The sequence below is a fragment of the Coffea arabica genome, chromosome 4c (genome assembly GCF_036785885.1).
Source record: "Coffea arabica cultivar ET-39 chromosome 4c, Coffea Arabica ET-39 HiFi, whole genome shotgun sequence".
Taxonomy (NCBI): Eukaryota; Viridiplantae; Streptophyta; class Magnoliopsida; order Gentianales; family Rubiaceae; genus Coffea; species Coffea arabica.
Window position 1 is genome coordinate 14419341 of NC_092316.1, and position 25221 is coordinate 14444561.

The following is a 25221-nucleotide window of genomic DNA, read 5'->3' on the forward strand; positions in this document are numbered from 1 at the left end:
GTTTCACCCTCTACAGCTCATTCGTGAGAGCTGCATCACGGGTGGAACTTTGGCATCATAAAGGAAGGCTAATATTTGCAATTGCACAAGTTCCCTTGTATCTTTCTAATTTTGCCCAAAAAGCAAGTAGAGGAGCAAAAAACACAACACACATGAGATGACACACCAATCTACAGAGCTTCCAAATATCAAGACGAATGCCATTACTTGAACGAAAATATGTGTGCTTCTCAACATTAGCAAATTAATCAATGAATTCTTTTCATATGGTAGGAGAAAGTTATGAACTTGGGCAATAGCTATTGGTGGGAAAAATCAAATTAGCTTCTCCAAGTCCAATCCCATGAGGGGGTTAGAGTGTTTAAAGCGAACTCTGGTTATTGCTGATGGGAGGAGTGTTCAACCAGCACTTCTACACGCTCTGAATCTGCTTGGCCTTGAGTTGCAACAGCCATTCTTCCATTTTCAGCAGTTTCCAGAGCAAAATCTGCCTCAGCGACAGGTTCTGCATTTTCTGTGCGAATTGGGCGGAGAAGCCCTTGTAATCTCAGCAGATATCTCTGGCTAGATGGTTGAGTTCTTACATACGGGGTGGTTGTTACAACATGAGAAGATGATCGTTCTGAATCAGCACGAATGTTGGATAGTGCACTAAGGTCAAGGTTTGGAAAAACGGAGCAACGACATCTAGGGCATTTAACATTAAGCCGAAGCCATTCATCAATGCATTCTACATGGAAGTTGTGAGCACATGGAAGGCCTCTAACCTGCAAAATACCAAGGGAACTATAACATAAACCTTAATCCTGAAATTAACTTTTTTTATTTTTTGCCCTTGGTCCCTCATTCTATCCTAAAAGTAGTACGCAAGTGCAAGATGCCCTTTCTTTTTTGTTAGGAGAGAGAATGAACAGGGATTATCAACTCCAAGTACACATATTATCTACATTCAATAGTTGAATAAGCTTCTTCCAAATTCTCGTGCCAATCGACTATATTCTTAAGCCTGAACAAAGTATTTAAATATTTCTAGAGCCCAGAGGCAGTATACTTGAAACTCTGATGAACCATGATAACCATACACATGGAAAAATCTTTTTTAACACACAAAATATGAAAGATGTTCAATCCCTATATCGGCATAATAATAGCATCAGTTATTTGTGTTTGCAAGGGAGAAGAGATTGGGAAAACTTGACTTATATTCAGCTTTCAATAAGCTAACAACTTAAAACTATTGTCACTGAAGCAAACAAAATTACCTCATTGCCAACATGGAACTCTTCTAGACAAATAGGGCACTCACTGCAATCAGTTGGAACAGCCTTCAACCTGAACTTTGGGAGTTCCTGAATGAGTGCCTCAACAGCTTCTCTCTAACCACCCAAACATAGAAACACATTAAAAAAAATGTAATAAGAGGAGTATGAAATTCTTAACAATCAGGCCAGGACAGAGAATTAACAGGCTTAAAGAATATATAGAGGAAACGGCATGTCTTCGGCCAACAGTAAGCGTGTCAAACTCTGCAAAGTTCTTCACTGTGAATCCTATGCTATTCAGATAAAAAACAATTTGACACTAATGAGACGGCTACATAAAATCCACAGATAATGTTCCATCCACAGCTTAAAGTTAGTTCACGGACCAATTATTATTAATAACACTATGTTTCAATATCCAGAGCAACAAAAAGTGCAGCACTAATAGATTAAATGCTACCAGAGATATGCCAACATGCACTAAACTTGCAAGATATCTAGACCAGAAAATCAAGATAGCATAAACTCAAAAACTAAGGTAAATCAATTCTTACCTGAGCAGGAGTCAAGTAAAGTCCAGGTTGATATGCAGCAGCATCTTGGCCCATTCCCCGCATTTCTTGGCCAGCTGCTTCAAAAGCCCAATCTGGCACCCGGATCATGTCAACCAAAACCTGAAATTTTAAGCATTTTTCAACAAGTTCTTTTCAAAGAGGAGATGAATCCTGCACAAGTGATAATAGAACCAAAAACACAGCAATTGTTGTCAAAGACTATTAGAAAAATAAATCTTTTCACTTTTCTCTTTTATGTTTTCTCTTTTGATAAGTAGGCCTAACTTTTAAGATAGCAATCAATTGAGAAAACTAGTAGGAGCATCAGAAATCCACCATCATGATAATCCTAAATAACACCTGTCCAAGCCATTCTAAATCTGCATTACAGTTTAAGAAAGTTCTTTCCATATCAGTATCTGCAGTATATTTTCTTAGAACGCACTGATTGAGTAAAGAACTTAAGCATGATCAATTTGTAAAACTGCAAATTTGCATATAGCGCACATGCATGTGATGTGTGTGAGAAAATGAGTCTACTATTTTGAAGCACAGTCCTTAGGTTAGTGCTTACTCCAAATTCTGAAATTGGTATGCCCTGTTGAGCACGTAATAGATGTGCTTTCCTTCTCGTCAACCACTGCAAACAAAGGTACAACTCAGATAATCAGCAAGTCACATTGAAAAGGAAAGATAAACCACAAAAGGCAGACACTTGTGTAAGAGACACCAAGCAACATGGCAACATCAGTGATCTATTTCTGTTTTCTCTCTGTACTTTCCAACACCCCTCCCCCCTTCCTGGGCTGCCAAAAGAAAAGGAAAAAGCACAAAGAACAAGACAGAGAAAGTAAAAGCAAATGATTTTTTTTTGGGGGGGGGGAGGGAGGGAGGGAGTTGGGGAATGGCAAAATGGGTAATTATGAATGCAGAAAACAAAACTAACCTTTCCCATTGACATGCAAGCTATGCAAACAAGTCCGCAGTAGCTGAAGAGCAACCAAATTAGAAAGCCCCATTTCTGGCCTTCTTCTGGCAACTGAAAGTATTTCCAAATTATAACCTTTCAGTGCTGGCAAAGTACAATTATCAGATGCAGTAAGAAAAAGGGGAGAAACTTACGCAGTTTCTGGCACTGGTGAACCATAGGGTCCCAATAATAGTCCAAACCCAGAGAAAGGGATAAAGCAACAGAGCAAGAATTGAGAGAACTACTGTTCTTCCACAGAAACGAGCATGTCTCTGCTGTGGACCAAAATCCCTACAATCAACATAACGCACCCGTCAAACTAGTACTATTAGGCTATAGTTGCACCAAAAATTCAACCGAACCTTGCGCAACTTCAAGCTAAACTTTTACTTGAGACCTCATTTATCAATTTCAAGACTAATATTCATCCAAGCTCTTTATAACTTTCAACTAGAAATGCACCGACATCTCATATGCAACTGAAAAATGGTTGCTTTTTGTTACTTTCACAACTGAACCATAGTCCATTTCGCACTACAGAAGTTCATTTCACTACACAAAAAATAACACCTTGTAAACGATAGATGAATAGAACATTAGTTTTAATTCCTAAAGATTAAAAGATTGTACAAGTTGAATTCAAAAATGATGGAAGAAGCCTTACAATCCCATTCCAGCAGCAAGGCCATTATCTACAAACATCAGTAGCCGAAATACAAATACAGTTGTGTAGTCAGCCTAATCCAAAAGTGGAAAAAAGAAGGCAAAATTCAGTTTTTACTTCCATCAACCAATTGAACCCAAAGAAGCACAAAAAAATTTCAAGATACTCACCACAATCCATATGTGCAAGGGGTATGTACAGAGATGGTATCTCTTCCAATTGATTGCCACAATTATTCTAATCAAAATAGTCAAGGCAACAAATCCAAAACCAAATAATTTTCACCCAAATGCAAGAAATTTATTTATTAAAGAAATACAAAAATAAAACATCCGGGCAATGAACACTGAAATAAGTGGACCAAAAATAGGATCCATTAACCCTAACTTTCTCAGCTTGAATCTTGAAAGGATACATACTAGTAGCTAGCATTGACAAAAAGAATCCATCATACCTGCAACAAAGAAGAACCCCCAATTATTTCCAATAATAAAAGAAAACAAGAGAAATTACACTCCCAAATTCAATATTTGAACTGATAAACAAACGAAAAAAGAAAAAGCAAGAGATTACCACTTAAAATCGACACCTCTGATCGCCATTCGAAAAACCCAGAAACCCTAGCAAGACTGAGACAAAGATTCGATTCTCATTTCCTGATTTTTCACCACCCAAATCAAATTTGAGCCGTCCAGAAGCGAATCTCTGGCTCAGTGAGTGTTCCCCGGAATCAAAAGAAAAGTTCGTATAAGCAGAAGAGAGCTGATTAACGAATGACTACGCGTTTGATATACGCATGGGATACGGGAATTCTACGTAGAGATACGGACTATTTGAGAGATGAAAAATTCGGAGATTTCTGGATTTTTTTTCTTTTTTTTTTTGGGTGGGAAAACAAGAAAGAAAGAGTTAATGGTGAACTTGACTGAACTCAACTGGAGCAGTGGAGCTGCGCAAGAGAGAAAGTTAATGGGGAGGGTGACGGACGGTTGACGGGAGTTTGACGGCCGTTTGTTTCCCCAGAATTGAATTGAATGGATATTTGGTCGAGTAATGTGCTTTTTTTTTTTTTTTTTTTTTTTGAAGAATTTGGTTGACTAATTTTAATGACTTCACTTTTTTATTGATAGTATCGTATCTTTTTTTTAAAAGAAAATTCTACTCTTTTTCCCGGAAACGGTAGAAACACGCGCAAACAAACACTCAAACCCGATAAATTTAAGCGGAACCCACAAAGAATCCATGTCCAACTAATTGATAAGAAAATTTACTCTAAGTAACATACAATGACACTTGATTTTCAGTCTTTTTTTAGATGAATTCTTTTAAATACTTTTACACAAAGAGAGAAGAAAAAAAGGAAAACAAGAGATTGAATACTTAACAATAAGTGGAGTGGTAGTGTAAAAAAATTTTCTATACGAATGATCGACTAGGTCTAGATTCATGAGTTATATTGTCTCTGTTTATATTTGAATTTTTTTGGTCTTTTTTAAACATATTTCCTAAATTTAAACCCTGCTCGTTTAGAGAATTTTATATGCATTAATTTAAAATTGAATGGATACTGTGTTTGATCCTTGAAGTAATCAGTTCATTTTAATTGAAGGTTACTGTGAGAATCTTGACGTATTATTCACCGTAATACTTTTCTATCGCGTAATTTATATTAAATAAATAATTGCTTGGAAAGATAAAAATAAAGTTAAAAAACGTGTTTAGTATACAATACTGAGAAAATTTTCCAAACAATAGTAGTATTCACATACTGAATTTATAAACTAGTAATTAGCGTACAAATTGCATTGACATATAATGTTTCTCGTGATTAAAAATTAATGAAGACACTTGTTAAAATACTTAAATTACACTTAACCTATTATGTGAATGCACAAACTAATAATTATTACTTTTTCTTACATTCATATACTTTCGCTATTTAATTTTATACTTCCAAAATATTGACATGTGCATTGCACCTAAAATATTTAATATTGCTTTAAAACCATAAGGATATGGTAAAGATATGCAAGTTGCCATATCTATCAAGTTTTGGGTGATATTGGGTATGATTTTTGCTTCATCGTTAACTTTTTGGTAATAATTTCAAATGATATTAGCTCGTCCAAAAAAGGAAAAAAAAAAAAAAAAAAAACCTTTAGTGAGGATGGAGTGCTACACACATTTTTTTCGAATGCCTATGGTCTATCATTTCAAAGATTAATAATATATTTTTGTAGGGATATATGCAAACCATTACTTATAATTGTTAAATATGACATAAAGACCCATAGTCTAGATTCTCTAACAATTCAAATGTTAAAATTATCCTCAAGATATATAGTTTGATGATTATTTTGCATTACTTTTACGAAAACATACATTCTTAACTACAAAGTCTTTAATTTTTTAAATTTTTTTAAAAAACTCTAACATTGTTTAGGTCGTAAAAATTCACTAAAAAATAATGAATAAGTTAACTTCAAACTACAAAGTATAATACTTAAGTCAAGGACTATTAAACAATCCATATCAACACACAATCACGATTAGGTATTTCCTTCATTATTAGTTGTACCACAATTTAAAACTAATCTAATAATAGGAAAAACTAAGTCAATTGAAGAGACAAAGTAGAGAGATATTGGTGAATACATAAAAAGGCCAATTTGTGTATCAGAATATTTAATAGGTTTTTTTTTATCATTTCATTTAGTTAAAAAAAAAGGGTGAAGTATCTGAAGCTTTTTCTAGGGTATCAATATCATTTTCCTATAAAATGTCAAATGTTTGTCTAATTTGAAAGAAACACTTATTCTTAGATTCATAAATAGTTTAACATTAGTTTGCATAGCTTGTACTTGGATTGCAATAAGACATTATTATGAGTTTTAAATGTATAATAAATTACAAAAATAGAATACCTATAGTTAATAATTTTCTTTGCCTACAAGTATTTTCTTCCATACTTAAAACTACACTTTTTTTTCATATATTCTCCCTAATCTTAATGACAACAAGTTTCTGGGCTCACAATCATTAAACTAAAATTTTTAAGGAATTTTTCATGTTAAGGAACAATAATGTGCATAAAAAGTGGAAAAGACAAGTACAATCTCTGAGTTGGTTGGTCTTAAGGAGCTTGATACAATATACAAAGTAAAGCAAATATAAAGATGAAGTTTCTTGTGGCTTGGTCACACTTAATTATATCATCACTAATCACCCTCAATTAGACATGAGTTCATTTCCCCTTGGTTCATTTTTTCACCACTTCGTGAACCATGACTAATGGTTAACCTTTTTTATTAATAAATTTTTTGAGTAATTGTTAACTATTCTATTCTAAGAATATGACCTAATGAATTTCATGCCCTTGACTATATGGTTAACTATTTGTTTCATCTTTTCCTTTACCATTTGCTGTAGTTCCATAATTCACTCCTTTTGCTATTATTATTGAATAATTTCAATAAAATTGGTGATTTCCAAAGCTCATCATTTAATTTTTTTAGAACTCATTTCTAAAATTTATTGGCATTGTTGATTAAGTATAAGCTCTAACTTAATCATATCTGGTTAAACAAATTACTAAATCAACTATATTGTGAAATGCCCAAAAAAAATGTGTTGTGAAACATAAGCAACACATTCTCTATCGTTGAAATGAAAGCCAAAGACTAAGAACAAGGTTTGGAAGGAGGGATAATTACTTTACACAATAATATACCATTCACGGCAAAGCAAAAAAAAAAAAAAAATCACGGTCAACTCAACTTAAGCTATTGAGTTAGCACAATAAAAAGTACAACAATGAAAAAAATGTTGACGCAAATAAAGTAAAAATTATTTTAAAAAAAAAGTACAACAATAGAAGAAAAATTTACAACAAATGAAAAATTAATCATAAGTAATGTAACTAACAACGGGAGAAGGAAGTAATGGCATGAGAGAAAAGAGAAAAATAAAAGGTAAAAAGGTAAATCAATATTGAAAACTTAATTTACAAGACCATATAAGAAGGAAATTGGTCCCTGGTTCGAGTCTCGTTGCCAGCAAGTTGCGGGAGGCGGGGGAATTAGTCTGCGAAGTCCACTCCCAACGGAACACTAAAAAAAAAAAAAAAGAAGTTATGATATCCTATTGCTGTATAGAAAACCTATCCACAAACCACAGAGGGCAAAGTGCTAATAAAAATAACTTACCTCCTAATTATGGAGGATTGAGTTTGATTTATCCCAAATTCAGTAAAAACCTACATGAAGTGAAATTAGAAAATTTCCAAGGATGTCAATGTAATTTAAACAATTCTAAAGATGTCATTTGCAATTTTATGGTTATGAATTAGGACGGGGTAGGAAGAAAGTGGGAGGTATGTAGGATATTTGGGTTGATGACGTGGAGGAATTAGGTTTGCTAAAGTGGAGTCCTTCGTGGACTTCATTCCAGTCTTGATTATTAAGGAATTCTAAATTACATTTATCGAAGAACTAGCATAGATTTTTAAATGCATTTTTGTTAACCTATTCTGTAGATCAAATATTTAAGTATAGAAATTAAGTAGGTACAACACGATTGACTGACATGTCTTAGGTTGTTTGTGTAATTATTTTGGGTTTAAATACATATTATGTAAAAAAAAAAATTTTAAATTTAAAATTCAAATTATACATCGTGTATCTAAAGTCGCTCGTCTAAATAATTTCTTTAATTGTCAGTATATACATTCTATATATATATATTTTTGAGAAATCTAGAGAAATACAAAATTTTGTACTCTAAAGTAAAGATAAACACTTGCAAGTAGATTATCCATTATCTTTCAATCGTCCTAAATTTTTGCAAACACTTGAATAATAATCTTTTAATTGACTTATGATGTAAAACATTACAATTTTAATCCCTTTGTTGTGCTCTTATGTGTGTTTGAAGAGTAGATTATTTGGAATAATTTTTACAAAAAAAATATTATTGTAATACTCCATTCAAACACACTCATCATTGATTTTCATAGCATTTCATTGATGGAAAATGCAAGACACATAAAAAGAGTCTGTCCAGTTCTTAGAACTCATCAAACAGGAACACGGCCGCACAATTTCATAATTCTCAACAATGACATCTACACTTATGTTTCTTCTGTTTTAAATTGGATCTATATGGATAGCCTCTCACAAAATTTATGTGGGATCTACATATTACTTGAGATGGTCTATGTAGATCATGGTGTATAACAAATCTAGAATCACAATTTATGTGACAGGTAGGGCTGCAAACGAGCCGAGCCGAGTCGAGTTTTGAGCTAATCGAGGCGAGGCTCGACTAAATTTTACCAAGCTCGAGCTCGAGCTCGAGCTCGACGAGCTGGCAATTTTCGAGCTCGAGCTCGAGCTCGAAAAAAATAAAAAAAAATTATTTTATTTTTAAAAAAATAAAAAAAAATAATATTTTTTTCTGAATAAATAATAAAATATTAAGGATATATACGTAATTTCGCTATGAAAATAAAAAATTAAAATATATTTATATATAATATACGTAATTTTATTATTAAATAAAAATAAAAAATATATATAAATATATATACTCAAGCTCGCGAGCCGGCTCGCGAGCTAACGAGCTTAATAATCTGAGCTCGAGTTCGAGCTCGAGGTTGACTCGAGCTGGCTCGAGCTCGACTCGAGCTCGATTAATCTCGAGCTCGACTCGAGCTTGACTCGAGCCGCTCGCGAGCGGCTCGCGAGCGGCTCGATTCGTTTGCAGCCCTAGTGACAGGTCCATGTAAGTCGTGGTCTGAAACAATGTCTCACACTAGATAGCTGAGATTAGAAGCCAATGAATATAAGAACCAAAATTCTTAGGTTTACCAGAGGCAAATGATATTGCTATAGCAAAAATTTAGTACCACAGCAAGCTTGACAGAGTTTCCCTCTCAAATAAATTTCTGATAACTATTTGATTTGGTTTGAGAAAGGTAATTTTGGTATTTTAACAAGAATTTGCTACATCATCAGAATTTTAACCAGTATTGTATTGCCTGACTGGAGTTCCACTTGGCGATTTCAAGAAATTATTGTGATCTTCTTCTAAAGCAATATGCAATTGCAAGCAGTTGTATGTACAATGAGAACGATTCTTGCTCGAGTGTCTAACTGACACAATCCAATCGTTTTCTCAAAGCTCTACCAGCTCTCACAATAATGCATGTATGAAGCTAAACTTTCAAGAACAATTTGGAGGGTTTACGCACTTATACACAGCGGATGCAGGCTGCTTATAAGTAGGTATGCTGCTAGTGTCAACAAATCTGACTTCACCTGGCCCAAAAGAAAGATCCCTGTGCCTACAAAAACAATAACAGGGACAATCTGTGAAGAGGACATGCTAAAAATTTCTGAATGAAGTTCTACATAATGAATCAAAAACAGTATCACAGAAGTGCAGGCTTGCCTTCGGAGATCAAGCCCAACTAAACCAGCTTGTAGGATTGTCAAGTTGTCAGAATCTGGAGAAACGATAATGACTGTGTCCTCAGAGTATTGTGTTTCGAGTATTGACATGAGCTGTGTCACACGAACAAACACGTCTGAGACACTTTCATTTGGTGTTCCATCATCAATAGGTGGTGGCTTGATATTTGGAGAAAGACTATCTGATGCATATACCTGCAGCATTTTTCATAGCAGCAACTTCACTAAAGCACCAAGTCTTTGCTAATAGGGACATAAATAGGGCTGATTTATCATTTCATTGCATGCACCATTAGGGGCTTACCTTCTCTTTCAAACTTTTTGATTGCGAGGAAAAGTGTGGGAAAGTCAAGAACAATTAGATATATATTTTTTCCCTAATGCTTTGCAGAAAAGTAAGAAAATTTTCTTGCCTTTAAATGCACTCCCAGCATATTGTGTCCTGCAACAATTTGCAGGGTTTTGCAAGAAAAAGTAAGCTTCACACAATATCCTCAATAACAAAGACTAACCACATATTTCTACCAAGTTCTTTTCCTGTCAGATGAAAATGCACAAAAAAGTATTTTCTGTTTCCTTCTGCTCATGTTCCAGCATTATTTTCAAAAAGTGTAATCCTAAAATAAAGACCTCCAAATGCTTAAGCACCTTCTATGGAACTTAGTAAGTATATTAACATACATGATTATCAAATGCTATGAATAATTTAAACACATAAGAGGGCATGATAGATGGTCTCACTTCTGATATAGAATCCAAGTTCTTCCCTTCATATGCTCCCAGTCCACGAGCATCCAAGAAGCTGTACTCAGGGACTATATGGCTGCAACCAATCACAAAAATTCATTAGTCATTATGGCGCATCATTATCCATGATCATCTGAATAAAATGCCTGAACAGAATCAATTCCTGGACTGTGAAACTACCACAAAAAATCCAGTCTATCCATTCATATCACAAGCTATCTTGTTGGATCAACTAAAGTAGCAAATTGCGCTGGTACCTTCTACTAATTCCATTAACAGCAGCGATAATCTCAGCAGCCTGATAAGCCCTTTGAGTAATAGAGGGCCATATCCAGCAATTTGCTTCACAAGCTCCCATTGCTTTTAGTGCTAAAGCAGCCTTAGCTGTCTGCTTCTTCCCTTCCTTTGATAACCCACTATCCACTGACGTTTTAGCAACCGGGTTCGTATTAATTATCCCCAAACTCTCGTATTCTGACTCCCCAGCTCTAACTAAGAAGTACCTTCAATCAATCAACATACCATGGCAATAAAATTAAATCATCTCCAACCAAAATCTAACAAATAATACAGAATGCATTATACTGTGACGTTAAGCACCACAGCTAAGTTTCCACTAACTTGGAGAGGATAGTTTCAGCATAAATCATCAAGAACTAACTGGCCGGATTCAGAAATAAATGTCATTTCTAAATTACTATACAAACAAACATAGATGCTTGTGCACACACATACAGACAAATAGAGTTAAAAAAGGAGAGAACAATCACTTTCTTGTTAAATGCGTTGAGCAGGCATGATGTCCAAGAAAACCAATACCACAATCTACTGACTGCCAACATGAATTTCAAGATAAGATTAACTTAGTTCAATTCACAAATGCATCGAGCAGGCATGATGTCCTATGATGCAGCAATTGTCCTAAACGAATATTTTAACTGTGTCCTTTTTTTTTTTAATTTAAAGAATGAGGAGAACGGAGATGAAAGGAAGCCTAAGATAAACAAAAAATTTGAAGATTGCAAGAATGGCCAGTTGCTTACTATCCAATTAATCTCCAATTCAAGAATTGTATCTGGAAGCAGAAGAGTCAAAAACTAAGAGAGGATTATACACCATTTTCAAACAAGATTGAACTTGTCAGCTGGAAATTCCACACAAATTAGCAGAAGATGCAGAAATTGATGCAGCAAAATTCACCACCGTAAACTTGAATTGAAGAAAGAATCAATGACCATAACGAATGGAAGCAAACAAACCTTAATCCCTAATGTCAACTCTTCATACACCTACACCAAATTATACGCTTAAAACCAATTCTCAGAAAATTCCTAAAATTTAACAAAATCCCACGTTCAAATAATCTCTAAAGTCCAATATTACATCAGAATGAACATGTTGGAAGTACCTGTTGCTAAGACGAAAAGGGGGCATTTGGAAAAGACCACGAGCCTGTGAAACTTGTACTGAAAAGGGGTCAAAGTTATCATGATTATTTATCTGGGGAGAAGTGAAGAATGGAAGGAGAGTTAACGAAAGGGAGGTTAAGAGGTCCCTGCGGGTAAAGGGTTGAAGGGGATTGTGGAGATTCTTGGGTTCTGGAAGGGGAGAAGGGGAAGGAATTTGTGGTGGCAATGTGGTTTTGGAGGCAAAGGTCGTTACTAGCATTGTTCAGTAATTGGAGAGTTTAACTGACTTCTGAACTGGTGGAAGAGGTGAGCTATTATACTAAGAGCTTTTTCTTTTTTCTTTTTTTCTTTTTATAATGGGGAGTTGTTTAATTTCAAAATTTCTTTTCTAAAATGGTTAGCAATTAATTTAGATTGAGTTTATTTTAATTTTTTGGTAATTAGTATAAAATTTGAATAGGAATTTTATAAAATTGTACTAGAAAATCTTGAATTTCTATTGTGTGATTAAAGCTAACCCATTATATATAATCATTATGTTAGTATTTATTCCACTGTTTATGATAGTCAAAATCCTACCTTACATATTAAAGAAAGAAATGGTATTTGCATTTATTGTATTATGCATCATGTATGTGATAAAAGTGTGGCCAAAGTGGCGTGGGTCTGTACGTAGGAATCTTTTGAATTTTGTTTGGATTTGATTATACCAACTTCGTCCACTTAGAGCCTATTTGAAATTGTGGTGTTTTAACTAAAAAAAACATTTTTCAATTGTAGAAGTACTTTCATGGTGGTGGATAAGATTTGATTTTACAAAGTTCATCCATTTAGAGCCTGTTGAAATTGTGGTGCTTTAATTGAAAAATACATTTAGATGGTAGAAGCACTTTTTATGGTAGGTGTTAAGTATTTTTTTTCATAAATTTAGGAGTAAAATTTTTGGTTCCAAAAACACTTTTCCTTTTTAGCTCAAACTTGAAGTTGGTGTTTTTAGAATAACTTATATGTTTCAAAAAATTAAAACTGAAACTTTTATCATTCACTTTGAACCGAAAAAAGTGATAAGTAAGTTATATTTCAAAAATTCAAAATTAGACATTATACATTACAAAAAAGAACTTTTGCAAGTACGTACCCAAATGGGTTTTCTACTAAGTGAAGTTATATATATATATATATATATATATATATATATATATATTCAGTCATAAATCAATCTCATTTGAGCTTTTAGAAATCATTTTATGGGCTAGCATATTTTTGCCCTTGGTACAGGCATTTTTAAAGCCCAATTTTATTACTTTACAGAGGAAAAAGAATGAACTTTGCAATGCTGTGACCAGAGCTATTGAATCTTCACATACGTACGTACGCACATACATACATACATACATATATACTAGGGTGAGTGCCCGCGCATCGCGCCGGTGTTTGGTGCCTCTGGGGAAGGAGATTTTTTTATTGAATAAATAATAGTACATTGTGAGAAGAAATAAAACTTAATATGAAAAGATAAACGATATAATCAATCAATTCACACAGTATTACAATAAAACTGTGTCAAATTGAAGGTTTTTGATAATGCAGAAAGGTAGAGCAACACATAATGCTAACCTTATTCCAGAATCCCCCACCGAGAGCTCTTTCTTGCTGTTGCTCCAAACCTATAAGATTATAACCAATTCAGACTAATTGGGATTAGGCAACGCGAAAAATGCTATCTTGCAGTTAGACAACACGATAAAAGTCGCTAATTGTAGGTACTAAGAATACACCGACAAAATTAAGGGAGGAACTGAAAAATTGGGGGAGTGAAATCTAACCTCACGCTGAATCACCAGGAGTAGTTGGGACTGAAGAGCATTCTGAGCTAATTAGTATAAAGCCAGGTAAAATTATCCCAATCCTAGAAATGCGAACAGGGAGAAACTGATAATCAACCATTTAGGCATTAACATACCAACGGTTCGGCAATTGAATTAAGTGTAATTAATGACGAAATAATAGGTAATTTCAGAGTTGAATTCGGATGAAAGAGAAAATGATGAGGCAAATCGTTGTAGACAAAGGCAAAAAGGGAAAACTTAACTCCTAAAGCTGAAAGGGGATAAACTGACCAACGTTTATGGCTCATAAATGCAGATTATAAATGATAGAGAAATGGGTTCCTACCATTGATAGAGAAATCGTTGGCTCATTTCCTAAATCTAATTGTCATTCAAACGTTTCAGACAAATCAACATCTCAAACGGTTATCTGCGGCTAAAAAGGGAAATAGTTGGTAGTTAAGGGATATTTCGGTAATTACACTAACATACAAGCATATATGAGTTGTACAAAATGCAAAACCGGTTGCATACTAATTACACTTTCCATCACTATTCAGATGGCTCATCAATGACAACTTTAAATGTATTAAAATGGAGTCATTTCAGTAAACATACCCAAATATACGTTTCCTCAACTTGTACCTAAAGCTTTTAAACTAATACACAACATTTCACATTCCCAGAAAGCCCCCGCCTATATGGTTGAAATTCAATCTATTCTTTGGCCAAAACTCAATCTTATATAGTATACTAGAGGGGAGTGCCCGCGCATCGCGCGGGTGTTTGGTCCTTGTGGGGAAGGAGGTTTTTTTATTGAACAAACAATAATGCATTGTGAGAAGAAATAAAATTTAGTATGAAAAGATAAACGATATAATCAATCAATTCACACAGCGTTACTATAAAACTGTATCAAATTGAAGGTCGTTGATAATGCAGAAAGGCAAAATAACACAGAAAGCTAACCTTATTCCAGAATCTCCACCGAGAGCTCTTATTTGATATTGCTGCAAACCTATAAAATTATAATCAATTCAAACCAATTGGGGTTAGGCAACGCGATAAGAATTACTAATTGTAGGTACTAAGAACATACCGACAAAATTAAGGGAGAAACTGAAAAATTGGGGGGGGGAGAGAAATCTAACCTTACGCTGAACCACCAGGAGTAGCTGGGACTGAAGAGCATTCTGAGTTGATTAGCATGAAATCAGGTAGAATTATTTCAATCCTAGAATGCGAACAGGGAGAAACTGATAATCAACCGTTTATGCATTAATATTAGGGGTGACAATTTCCGATACAACCTGAAAATATGATACAAATCTAATACGAAATTAATGGATTTGGATTAAGGTTTCGCAGGTTCGGATCAGAATCGGGTCGAACCTGATGGACCCAGAAAGAAAATGAGTCGAATTCGGGTCAACCCGTGAGTGACCTGATATGACCCGATAACCAGTTTTATGAATTAAAAATAATTTAATAAATATAAAAATTATTTTATCTAACTAAACTAAGTTATTCTTTTTTTCCAAAGGCATTAATCACTTAGTCCTAAATGAATTTATTTAACTTATGTGAAGTTGAAATTATTATATTTGGACAAATAATGTATTATATTATTTTTTACTTTTATACTATTTTAATTTATTTTATATTTGGTTGGGATAAAATACTTTTACAGTGTTTTAATTTATTTTAGATTTGATTTGGGATTATTTATTTAAATTTTTATTACTTGATTATGTAATTAGTCTTGTACAAAATTAATTTTATTAGAAATTATAGTGATAAATTAATAAATAAAAATTAAGTTTCGAGTCATTTCGGATCGATCCGTCAATTCGAAATTTTCAAATTCGTGTCAGATATTCTGACCCATTTCGGGTTGGCGAGTCCGGTTCAGGTCAGCGGGTTTTCTGTTATACCCGGGTCTCAATCCGATCCGCCAATCCGAAATGGACCTGATTGCCACCCCTAATTAACATACCAACGGTTGAGCAATTGAATTGGGTGTAATTAATGACGAAATAATAGGTAATTTCAGAATTGATCTTAGATGGAAGAGAAAACGATAAGGCAAATCGTTGTAAATAAAGGCAAAAAGGGAAAATTTAACTCCTGAAATTGAAAGGGAATAAACTGACCAACGTTTGTGACTCATAAATGCAGATTATAAATGATAGAGAAATGGGTTCCTACCATTGATAGAGAAATCGTTGGCTCATTTCCTAAATCCGATTGCCATTCAAACGCTTCAGACAAAGTAACATCTCAAACGGTTATTTGCGGCTGAAAAGGAAAATTATTGGTAGTTAAGGGATATTCCGGTAATTACACCAACACACAAGCATATATGGGTTGTACAAAATGCAAAAATGGTTGTACACTAATTAAACATTCCATCAATACCCAGATGGCTCATCAATGACAACTTTAAATGTATTAAAATGGGGTCATTTCAGTAAACATACCCAAATACATGCTTCCTTAACTTGTACCTAAAGCTTTTAAACTAATACACAATATTTCACATTCCCAGAAAGCCCCCACTTATGCGGTTGAAATTCAACATATTCTTTGACCAAAACTCAATCTTATATAATATAAGGAAGTATAAGTATATATATATATATATATATATAAGAAATATTTAGTAATATGTTGGAGAAAAATGAATATCCTTATAGCTAAAGAAAGCCAAATTTGGCTAGTTATTTTCCTTGAAATATACAAATCTAATGCAAAACACAAAAAAATTATGAGGTACATTACCTTTCTTTATTTGATAAAATACACCATAATTTCATTGATAGAATTTGCACTAATGGTAGAAATTGCATTATACATGTACAATATAATAGAACTCAAGAACAACATAAACTATAGATCCAAAAAATTTAATAAAAAATTTTCTTCTAAAAACCTAAACATATTCAAATATTAAATAGAGCATTGTAGCCCTATGAATATCCGTGAATGTCCACAATCACCAGATTTACTAATTAACTGTTTTAGATTCAAATATAATGGTAAGATTTGACATAATAGATCTAAAAAAATTCCAAATTTGACAATTAAATCTAAAAAAAATTTAAATCTAATAAAAGAAATAGAAAAATTAAAAAAAATCTCACTACATGGAGAGAAGAAAACTCTCACTAGATTACCTCAAAGAAAAAAAATTCTCTCTAGAAAATCTTAAGAGAAATTATTACACAAACATTTCAAGATATAAAGCATTGGGAGCAAAGGAGGGAGACCAAGAGGCTAAGGATGCATTTGATAAAACTGAAATCTAAAAATTGAAATATGTCTGAAGTCTAAATCCATTAAATTATTGAATTGTTAAATATTAAATCTAATACATTTAAGGTATATCATATTTGGTGATAACTGAATAACATATGACTTAATTTTGAGAGCAAATTTTTCCTAGAAAATTCATTGTTATTTAATTAATTCATATGTTCAATTTTAGGTTATCAAACGATCTGAATATATTAAGATTTGAATTCATAAAATTTAAGTTCTGAACTGGATTATCAAACAGGGAATAATTTGTGTTCCCTCCTAAGAGGAAGATGTTTTGTTTCTAAGGAAAAACTGTAGAGAGGGAACCGAATTTAAATTAAAGAGAGAGGGGATCTACTATTAAATGCCTGGCAGATTACCTTCTAAAAACCTATGTTCTGTTAATACATAATGTAATAAATTTACTAATTATCTTCAAGGAACAACAATTTTTTTTAGATATTTAGAAGGACTTTTGTATATGACACTCTAATTTAATGTCTGTAAATTAAATGATGAAGATCTTCAAATAGTTTTTCAACATCTTAATTATATGAATTAATAATTTATAAGCTGTTAGATTAAATGCATGTTACAAATGTAAAACTGGAATTTTAAATTCAAATTAAGATTTTGACATGCATCCAACTCTAGCATTGTACATATTTACTCCGTTCTATTTTGATAGTCTTATGTTCCCTTTTCCTTCATTTCAAATTATAGTCCACTTTCTAAATGAAAAATATAGTTAACTTTTAACTTCTCTAAAATACACTTATTTAATGTATTTTATTATCAGTGAGTATAACTTACCTTATTTAATAATTGTTTTGATTTATACTTCGAATTGTGCAACTTTTCATTAGTATAGTTGTTTTAATTAATGTAAAGGTATAAAGATTAGTCATATTCCTAATATTAATGTAAGTGTAAGTGTATTTTAAACAAATAGTAGACTAGATTTATTTTTTAAATAAAGTTAACAATTTTTTTTTCTGTGTGAAAATAAAATTAAAACTATCAAAGTGGTAGGAAGTGAGTAGAAGAATCACCCTAATTATATACTCCCTCCGTCCCACTTTGATAGTCCTGTTTCTTTTTTCACACAGTTTAAGAAAAAATAGTTAACTTTGCTGGAAAAGTAAATTTAGATTGCTATTTTCCTAAAATACCCTCATATTAAATATGGTACAACTTTATGGGAACTTAAATTGATGGTAAAAAAAGAATCAACTCTCATTAAATGGGGTAAGTTTATAGTAACAACTACTTACATTGAATAAGGGTATTTTAGAAAAATTAAAATACAACTACATTCTTCAATTAGAAAGTGGACTACAATTTGGAACAGATGAAAAAGGAATACAGGAATATCAAAGTGGGACGGAGGGAGTATGTAATTATTGCTATCCACCGAATTGCCTTTGAAAGACTAGTTGGTAGGGAACATCGTAATTATATCTGTAATTATTATTGCCAACCCAACTGCTTTGAAAAGACTAGTTGGTACCTCGTTAGAAATAATGCTGCTATGACATGTTCATTGGGTTCACTTGACACTCGTCTACAGCTTATTGGATCGGAGACAAACTTTTTGCATAAAACTAAAGCAAAAATTTTCTTGTTGTAATAATGTAAGACAAACCCTGGATCTTGCCATCATAATCTATTTCAATAGAGACGAAGTAGCCATATTTACCCCAAAAACGGAAGGTAATAAAGGGGCCATACTTGTTTGTTGGTAATAAAGGGCCATACTTGTTTGTTGATTGTAAAAACTATTCCTAAACAGCATTAATTTCTATCACTGCACAAGTATGACTGTATTCACCAGCTCATACATTTACCTTAGTAAATGCAAGTGGAATGCTTTGATGAAAAAAATGGACTTCTAATTTCTGCTGATAGCTTCCCAAGTTGTAGGGCAGAAAAAATTATCCTCAGACTGTTGTCTTAAACTTTGCAAAGATTTATGAAATAGCATAAGTTAATCTAGGTTAAATAATCACACATTTTGATTAGTTAATGATATTAGTATTTATAGAAAATCTAGTGAAGCAGGTATGATTAGTATTTATAGAAAATCTAGTGGTATTTTATTTTGGGAATTTTTTAACTAAAGAGTTTTAAAGAGGGTTTTTTTTTTTGGTAATAAACAAAGAGCAAGCAAGTGTTAAAATTCAAAACTTACCGTTAAAGAGTAAACATCAACTTGCTGTAAAAGGTATTAGATATCTTGGCATTATGAAAATCTATCAGCTAACTGTTTCATTGGGTATACTACAGGGGCCAAATATCAGACTCTGGAAAGCATAAATGCACAAACAACACCTGATATTGGTTTGAATCTTCTGTTACATATTTTTATATTATAGAACTTTTTAAAGTAACAAGTGCCTCATAAAGAGAGATATTTTAAAAGTTAGATACATATTTTTATATTATAGAATTTTTTGAAATAATAAGTGTCTCGTTAAGAGAGACATTTTAAAAGTTAGATTCTAAATCATTATTGAATGGGACACGTATTAATCAAATAGATGGTGTAACAAAGAATCCTTTACCCCTGACATTTTGTCCAGCATCATTTTGCTAATCAGGAAGGCACTGTTTATATGCTTTCTGCTCCTTGGCTTATTTGCTTAGGAAGGCATTGAGATTACCAACTCGTAGTTGAACTTTTATGCTAGTATGAGTATTGAATATTTCAAACGCAACTAGGAAGTCATTTGTACTTTTCAACGTCCCCTATTTCCTTATCTTGAGTCTATCTAGTAATAAAATAGGCTTTCAATATTTTTACAACGTGGAACTTTAACAATGGTCTTAAATTCGACCAGTAATTCAAAGTAATTGATGCCAGCAAAATGTTCCTTGGTTGGAATTCGTATATTTGCCCAACTATCTTTCCTCCTTTTTCTTTTCTTTCCAATAACAAAATTTTATTACAAAACTCACTAAAAATCATCCAAGACTCAACAAAATTAGTAGTTTCAGCATAATGTACAAATTCATGTTAAACTTTATTAATCTCACGTGAAATCCAATTAACAACAACGTTTGAAAAACTTGATAAGAAAATACGCAAATCCTCAATTATCAAACCTAAAATAGAGAAAACATCCTCTCTAATTTTTATTTTTTTTATAACAATAATATTTGTATAATGTAATCTATCTTATTCTATAAAAAAAAAAGAGTCTAAAGAAGTTGTATAAAGGTTAATAGGTATACAAATTTAACTAAATCAATGAAATACTTTAATACCTCATTTATATATTTTTTCATTACAGGTGAATTTGAATTCCTAACTTACAGCTCAAAGAAGTACCGAGTCTTTTTTTGATGGCCGAGGCAAAGCTTAGTGGTTTCCTCTATAGTTTTTATTACCCTACCTATCCTTTTGCTTTCCGTGAAAAGAAAAGCACACTATTAGTCAATTTTAGGTGTAACACACTATTTTCTTTTGCACAAGGTGATTGATAACTATTTTCTTTTAGCACACTATTTTCTTTTGCACAAGGTGATTGACAACTTGCCACGCTTGTGCTAAGTACAGGACATAGGAAATGAAAGCTGGATTACACAGTGCAACGTGCAAGCCAATACGTGCTCTGATTTTGTAAGTACTATAATTGGTCAAAAATGAAGCATGTCTCATGTCTCACACTTTGTACTCCTTCCTGGTATTTCTGATACAGGGTACAAGAATCCAGCAACGCCCCATGACTTTTGTCCCAAAATTGAGCTGTTTCCTGCTGTGTCTGTTGGGCTTCGCGTCTGTTGGAATCTATTCTTTGCACTCTGCAGTACTACTCGTAGCTAGTGCTCAATGCTCAGTCTTTTTTCAAAGCCAGTTGAATGGCTTTTGTTAATTCACAAACCTAAATTCCAAGAAAATCACAAAAAATTGGCAACTCTTGAGATTCCTCGGAAGACTTATAAACTAACCCAAATCTCCTCTCAACCTTGACATGGAATAACCTCCAAGCAAAATAGCTGCTGTTAAAATCCAAAGAGACCCCACTAACCCCGATCCAAGCGTTTGTCTTCCTTCAAAGCCAGTTGAATGACTTTTCCAAAGCCACTAATCCCCGCTCAGTGCTCAGTCACTGAGTATTGTTTTCTGCGCATGACATTAGATTAGATAATGTGGTCCAATAGTCCAAACAGAACCAAATTTGTCGGTCTAAGTCACTGACAAGTCATGGCATTTTCCTTTTGGTCTTCATTTTTTTAAGTGTAAATTAATCCAGCCGCTAACCAAGTTGCAAGCTTAACTCTTCTAGGTGAAATCTTTTACATCAAGGGCATGTTTTTGCAGGTTAAATTTCTCTCAAAATTGTCTAACAAAAAAATGGACGTTTGAAGGGATGGTACTTTGTTAGCATTAGTTGCCAACTAATTAAAAGGATATAATTGTGTTAATAACCGATTCAAAGCATAATTGTGTCTGAATCTAAATGATTCATGTTCTTTAGAAGGAAACTTTAATCTAGTGATCGTATGTTCATGACTGACTACTGTATTTTTTTTCATATTATGATTCAAATGCACACAAATTAACAGAGAATTAATAATCCATTAAAAATATTTCATGGGTCTTGGATATTAGGAATTTTCCTGCTTGTATTATGGAGAAGAATAGATGTTTAACATTCGATATAAAAGTTTTATTATCTGGTATAGAGTGGCATTTTCACATTTTCATCCCGTGCAGAAAAATGGTTCCATTAGTAATTTTTGTTAATAATTATTTGTCTAGTTAAAAAAAGAGGGATGGGGTTTAAAAGAAAAAGCACAAACAACATTTTATTTTGTAGACTATATTCTTATGGGATTCTCAGAAATGTAATGAGTATAAATTCACTTTGTCTGCCAGCATTGATTTTCTTCCTCTGCAAAGTAGACATGAAAGTGACATGCTCTCAAATATTGAGATTATGGTAACAGGGCTTAAGATTATACAGTTTTATATTTAACCAAACTAGAAAAGATCTGCAACATGGCCAATGTCGTAGTAACTTGAAGAAAGATTCCTTTTTTTCACATCCATTTAGACCTAATCTGTCTGCACATTAGATCCATTTCTTCACTAAAATATATGCATGGACTGAGATATTCTCTGCCAGACTTGATTAATAGTCAAACACAAACAAATCCATCTGCATTATGTAGCCCAACCTTATTCTGGTCAAACCGAGTTTTTTCAAGAAAAACCAGAGAAGAAAAAGGAAAATCCTAGAAGCCAATGCTTGTCTTCTTCTATTTATGTCCTCTTCTTCAAAGGAAAATCCCACAAGCCAACACAGACTTGTCTTTCTCGTATCAGCTGAAAATGGACAAAATGGTCAAGATCAGTAGTCCAACCATCCTATTCTCCTTCTTGTTCTTATCAGCTTTGTCTTTCAATGTAAGTTGTTCTCTTCTGTAGTACTGCCAAGACCCCTCTTCTACATTAGCCTACATTTTTCTAACAAGGGTACGGTCTGTTTTTCTTGCAGGTTTCATTAGCTAAGGAAAGTCCTCTAACAGCAAGAGCTTCATTGATTCGGTATTGGAACAAACACATTTCCAACTATCTTCCAAAACCACATTTTCTTCTCTCAAAAGCTTCACCACTCTCCATTGTTGACTCAGCTTATTTCACAAAACTTGCAGCTCAGAAGGCTCTTTCTTCTCACCTCTCTTCCTTCTGTTCCTCAGCAAACCTGTTTTGTCTCTTCGATGAAAAAGACGCCCTAACCAACTCAAAGAAAGATGCCGACTTTGCCTTTTACACCAACAAGCACTTTGCTAACTATGGATCCTCTCGTCTTGGAGGGATTGACATGTTCAAGAATTACTCAAATGGAGTCAATTTCGCCACCGGCTCATTCGCGCGGTATAGCCGAAGCTCAAATGATCTCCATGAAGACTTCACAAGCTATGCAGATGATGGAAATGTTGCAAATGCAAACTTCACATCTTATGGCTCGGGTGCCAGAGGTGGCTCGGGAGAGTTCAAGAATTATCTTCCTCGTGTCAATGTACCGGATCTTCGGTTCACTTCTTATGATTCTGATGGTAACAATCACAAACTCTCGTTTTCTAGCTATGTGGATGATACAAATTCTGGCAGTCAAGCTTTCACTAACTATGCTAAGAATGGAAATGGTGTCCCTCTTGATTTTACTAGCTATGGTGATACTTCTAATGTTATTGGATCTGCATTTAGTGGATATGGTGAGTTGGGGAATGCAGCAAATGATTCTTTCAAGGCTTATGGCAGGAATGCTAACAATCCTAGTAACAATTTCAAGAATTATGGATCTGGTGGAAATAGTGGAATTGATAGTTTTATGAGCTACAGAGATTCAGCCAATGCGGGCACGGATACTTTCCAATCTTACGGGAGAAGTTCAAATTCGGAGACGGCCAATTTTGTGAATTATGGGAAGTCATTCAACGAAGGAATTGATACCTTTAAAGAATATGGCAAAGGTGCTAAAGGTCAGTCAATAGGGTTCAAGATTTATGGTGTGAATAATACCTTTAAAGATTATGCCAAAAACGGTGTCGCATTTGCTCTCTATACCAAGCCAAGCTCTAGCAAAGGGGACGACACCTCAAAGATCAATAGCAAATCTGTGAATAAGTGGGTAGAAGAGGGCAAATTCTTTAGGGAGTACATGTTGAAGGAGGGAACCATTATCAAAATGCCCGATATTCGTGACAAGATGCCTAAGCGGTCATTTTTGCCCCGGCTTATTTCATCTGAATTACCATTTTCAACCAATGAGTTATCGGCGATTAAACGAATTTTCCACGCATTGGATAATTCGACTCTCGAGCGCGTCATAGTCAACGCTTTGGAGGAATGCGAACGAGCCGCCAGCCGAGGTGAGAGCAAGCGGTGCGTTGGCTCGGTCGAGGACATGATTGACTTCGCCGTGTCAGTTTTAGGCCGCAATGTGGTGGTGAGGACAACGGAAAATGTGCGTGGATCAAACCAACATGTCATGATCGGAAAAGTGCAAGGAGTCAACGGTGGAAGAGTGACAAAATCAGTTTCTTGCCATCAGAGCCTGTACCCTTACTTGCTTTATTATTGCCATTCTGTTCCAAAGGTAAAGGTCTATCTGGCAGACATTCTTGACGTTGTCGGCAAGACCAAAATCAATCATGGTGTTGCCATTTGTCACATTGACACGTCTGCTTGGAGCCCAAATCATGGGGCATTTGTTGCACTGGGTTCTGGTCCTGGGCTAATTGAGGTTTGCCATTGGATCTTTGAGAACGATATGACTTGGACCATCGCTGATTGATTACCAATTTGCAGGATTTCATTCTATAGTTACTTCTAGGGACACAATCTCCTAATAATTAATAATGAAGTTTTGTTTGATCATATGGTTTTACCACTATTTGTTTGTTTTATTGGGATTTGTCTCCTTCATGTATTAACTTATGCTAGTTCAACATTTCAATAAGTTAAAGATGGTAATACATGCATTGATTTAGAATTTTAAAGGGAAAACAATACATTTCGGCCTTATTTTTGAAATCTTAATCATTGTGGTCCTTCATCGATCTATTACCATGTATCAATTTTGTTCCTTATTTTTATAAAACTTGATAAACGTAGGACCTTTGACAGTAAATTGGATAAAATCTAACAAACAGATCGCGTGAGCACCATGGTGCATTGTTAAAACAACAATATATCAAGTGACCAATTTGGTAAGGTATTTTTAAATATTTAATTAATATGGTTCCTTAGTGACATGAAATCAATTTTCTCTCTTAAATTATAAAAATTGGGCCAAAGTGATAGTTTTATTGCAAAATTAAGAGTCACTAATACAGTTGAGAGACCAATTTTGAGCTTTCGAGCCAAGGTGGGAAGAAGATGTAAAAACTTTCACAATTCTAAATAACTTATAAAACTGGTAAAACCCCAAACACTTTACAAGAAGATAATTTTAAAAGTTTTAAACGTAGAAATTTAAATGAAACTATTTACCTTAAAAAATC

General features: G+C 33.7%; 3 protein-coding genes across 7 annotated transcripts; 1 reads left to right on the forward strand and 2 right to left on the reverse strand.

The window, feature by feature from the left end:
* Nucleotides 1-171: 171 nt before the first annotated feature.
* Nucleotides 172-4474, reverse strand: LOC113740215 (E3 ubiquitin-protein ligase SIS3-like). 3 transcript variants are annotated; one of them, XM_027267750.2, is made up of 10 exons: nt 4024-4474; nt 3866-3904; nt 3621-3687; nt 3451-3524; nt 2939-3077; nt 2763-2855; nt 2391-2456; nt 1817-1936; nt 1263-1376; nt 172-767 (listed from the first exon to the last, which is right to left on the reverse strand). In XM_027267750.2, the coding sequence occupies exons 1-10, from the start codon at nt 4050-4052 to the stop codon at nt 378-380; spliced, it is 1131 nt and encodes a 376-aa protein (XP_027123551.1). In that variant the 5' UTR covers nt 4053-4474; the 3' UTR covers nt 172-377. The 3 variants fall into 3 exon arrangements, with proteins under 3 accessions (XP_027123551.1, XP_071902216.1, XP_071902217.1); XM_072046115.1 differs by lacking the exon at nt 4024-4474 and having other exon boundaries at nt 3826-3881; XM_072046116.1 differs by lacking the exons at nt 3866-3904; nt 4024-4474 and adding an exon at nt 3184-3338 and having other exon boundaries at nt 3621-3685.
* Nucleotides 4475-7275: 2801 nt separating this feature from the next.
* On the reverse strand, nt 7276-12363 carry LOC113738775 (uncharacterized). Of its 3 annotated transcripts, XM_072046117.1 has the most exons (7): nt 12076-12363; nt 10925-11170; nt 10662-10743; nt 9901-10115; nt 9701-9793; nt 7656-7705; nt 7276-7559 (listed from the first exon to the last, which is right to left on the reverse strand). In XM_072046117.1, exons 1-6 carry the CDS (start codon nt 12333-12335, stop codon nt 7684-7686), a joined length of 918 nt encoding a protein of 305 aa, XP_071902218.1. In that variant the 5' UTR covers nt 12336-12363; the 3' UTR covers nt 7276-7559; nt 7656-7683. The 3 variants fall into 3 exon arrangements, with proteins under 3 accessions (XP_071902218.1, XP_027121845.1, XP_027121844.1); XM_027266044.2 differs by lacking the exons at nt 7276-7559; nt 7656-7705 and having other exon boundaries at nt 9458-9793; nt 9901-10013; XM_027266043.2 differs by lacking the exons at nt 7276-7559; nt 7656-7705 and having other exon boundaries at nt 9458-9793.
* Nucleotides 12364-22355: 9992 nt separating this feature from the next.
* Nucleotides 22356-24717, forward strand: LOC113739513 (polygalacturonase 1 beta-like protein 2). Its single transcript, XM_027266735.2, has 2 exons — nt 22356-22618; nt 22710-24717. The coding sequence occupies exons 1-2, from the start codon at nt 22457-22459 to the stop codon at nt 24510-24512; spliced, it is 1965 nt and encodes a 654-aa protein (XP_027122536.1). The 5' UTR covers nt 22356-22456; the 3' UTR covers nt 24513-24717.
* The last annotated feature ends 504 nt before the right edge of the window (nt 24718-25221 follow it).

What these genes read in the sequence shown, in the direction of transcription:
- LOC113740215 (XM_027267750.2), bottom strand. Translation starts at nt 4,052, where the DNA reads ATGGCGATCAGAGGTGTCGATTTTAAGTG. An exon ending in TCACCAGTGCCAGAAACTGC is followed by an intron (nt 2,856 to 2,938) that starts GTAAGTTTCTCC and finishes AAATACTTTCAG; the next exon opens with TTGCCAGAAGAAGGCCAGAA. An exon ending in TACCAATTTCAGAATTTGGA is followed by an intron (nt 1,937 to 2,390) that starts GTAAGCACTAAC and finishes TTAAAATTTCAG; the next exon opens with GTTTTGGTTGACATGATCCG.
- LOC113738775 (XM_027266043.2), bottom strand. Translation starts at nt 12,335, where the DNA reads ATGCTAGTAACGACCTTTGCCTCCAAAACCACATTGCCACCACAAATT. An exon ending in CCTTTTCGTCTTAGCAACAG is followed by an intron (nt 11,171 to 12,075) that starts GTACTTCCAACA and finishes GATTGATTGAAG; the next exon opens with GTACTTCTTAGTTAGAGCTG. An exon ending in GTTAATGGAATTAGTAGAAG is followed by an intron (nt 10,744 to 10,924) that starts GTACCAGCGCAA and finishes GATTGGTTGCAG; the next exon opens with CCATATAGTCCCTGAGTACA.
- LOC113739513 (XM_027266735.2), top strand. Translation starts at nt 22,457, where the DNA reads ATGCTTGTCTTCTTCTATTTATGTCCTCTTCTTCAAAGGAAAATCCCA. An exon ending in TATCAGCTTTGTCTTTCAAT is followed by an intron (nt 22,619 to 22,709) that starts GTAAGTTGTTCT and finishes TTTTTCTTGCAG; the next exon opens with GTTTCATTAGCTAAGGAAAG.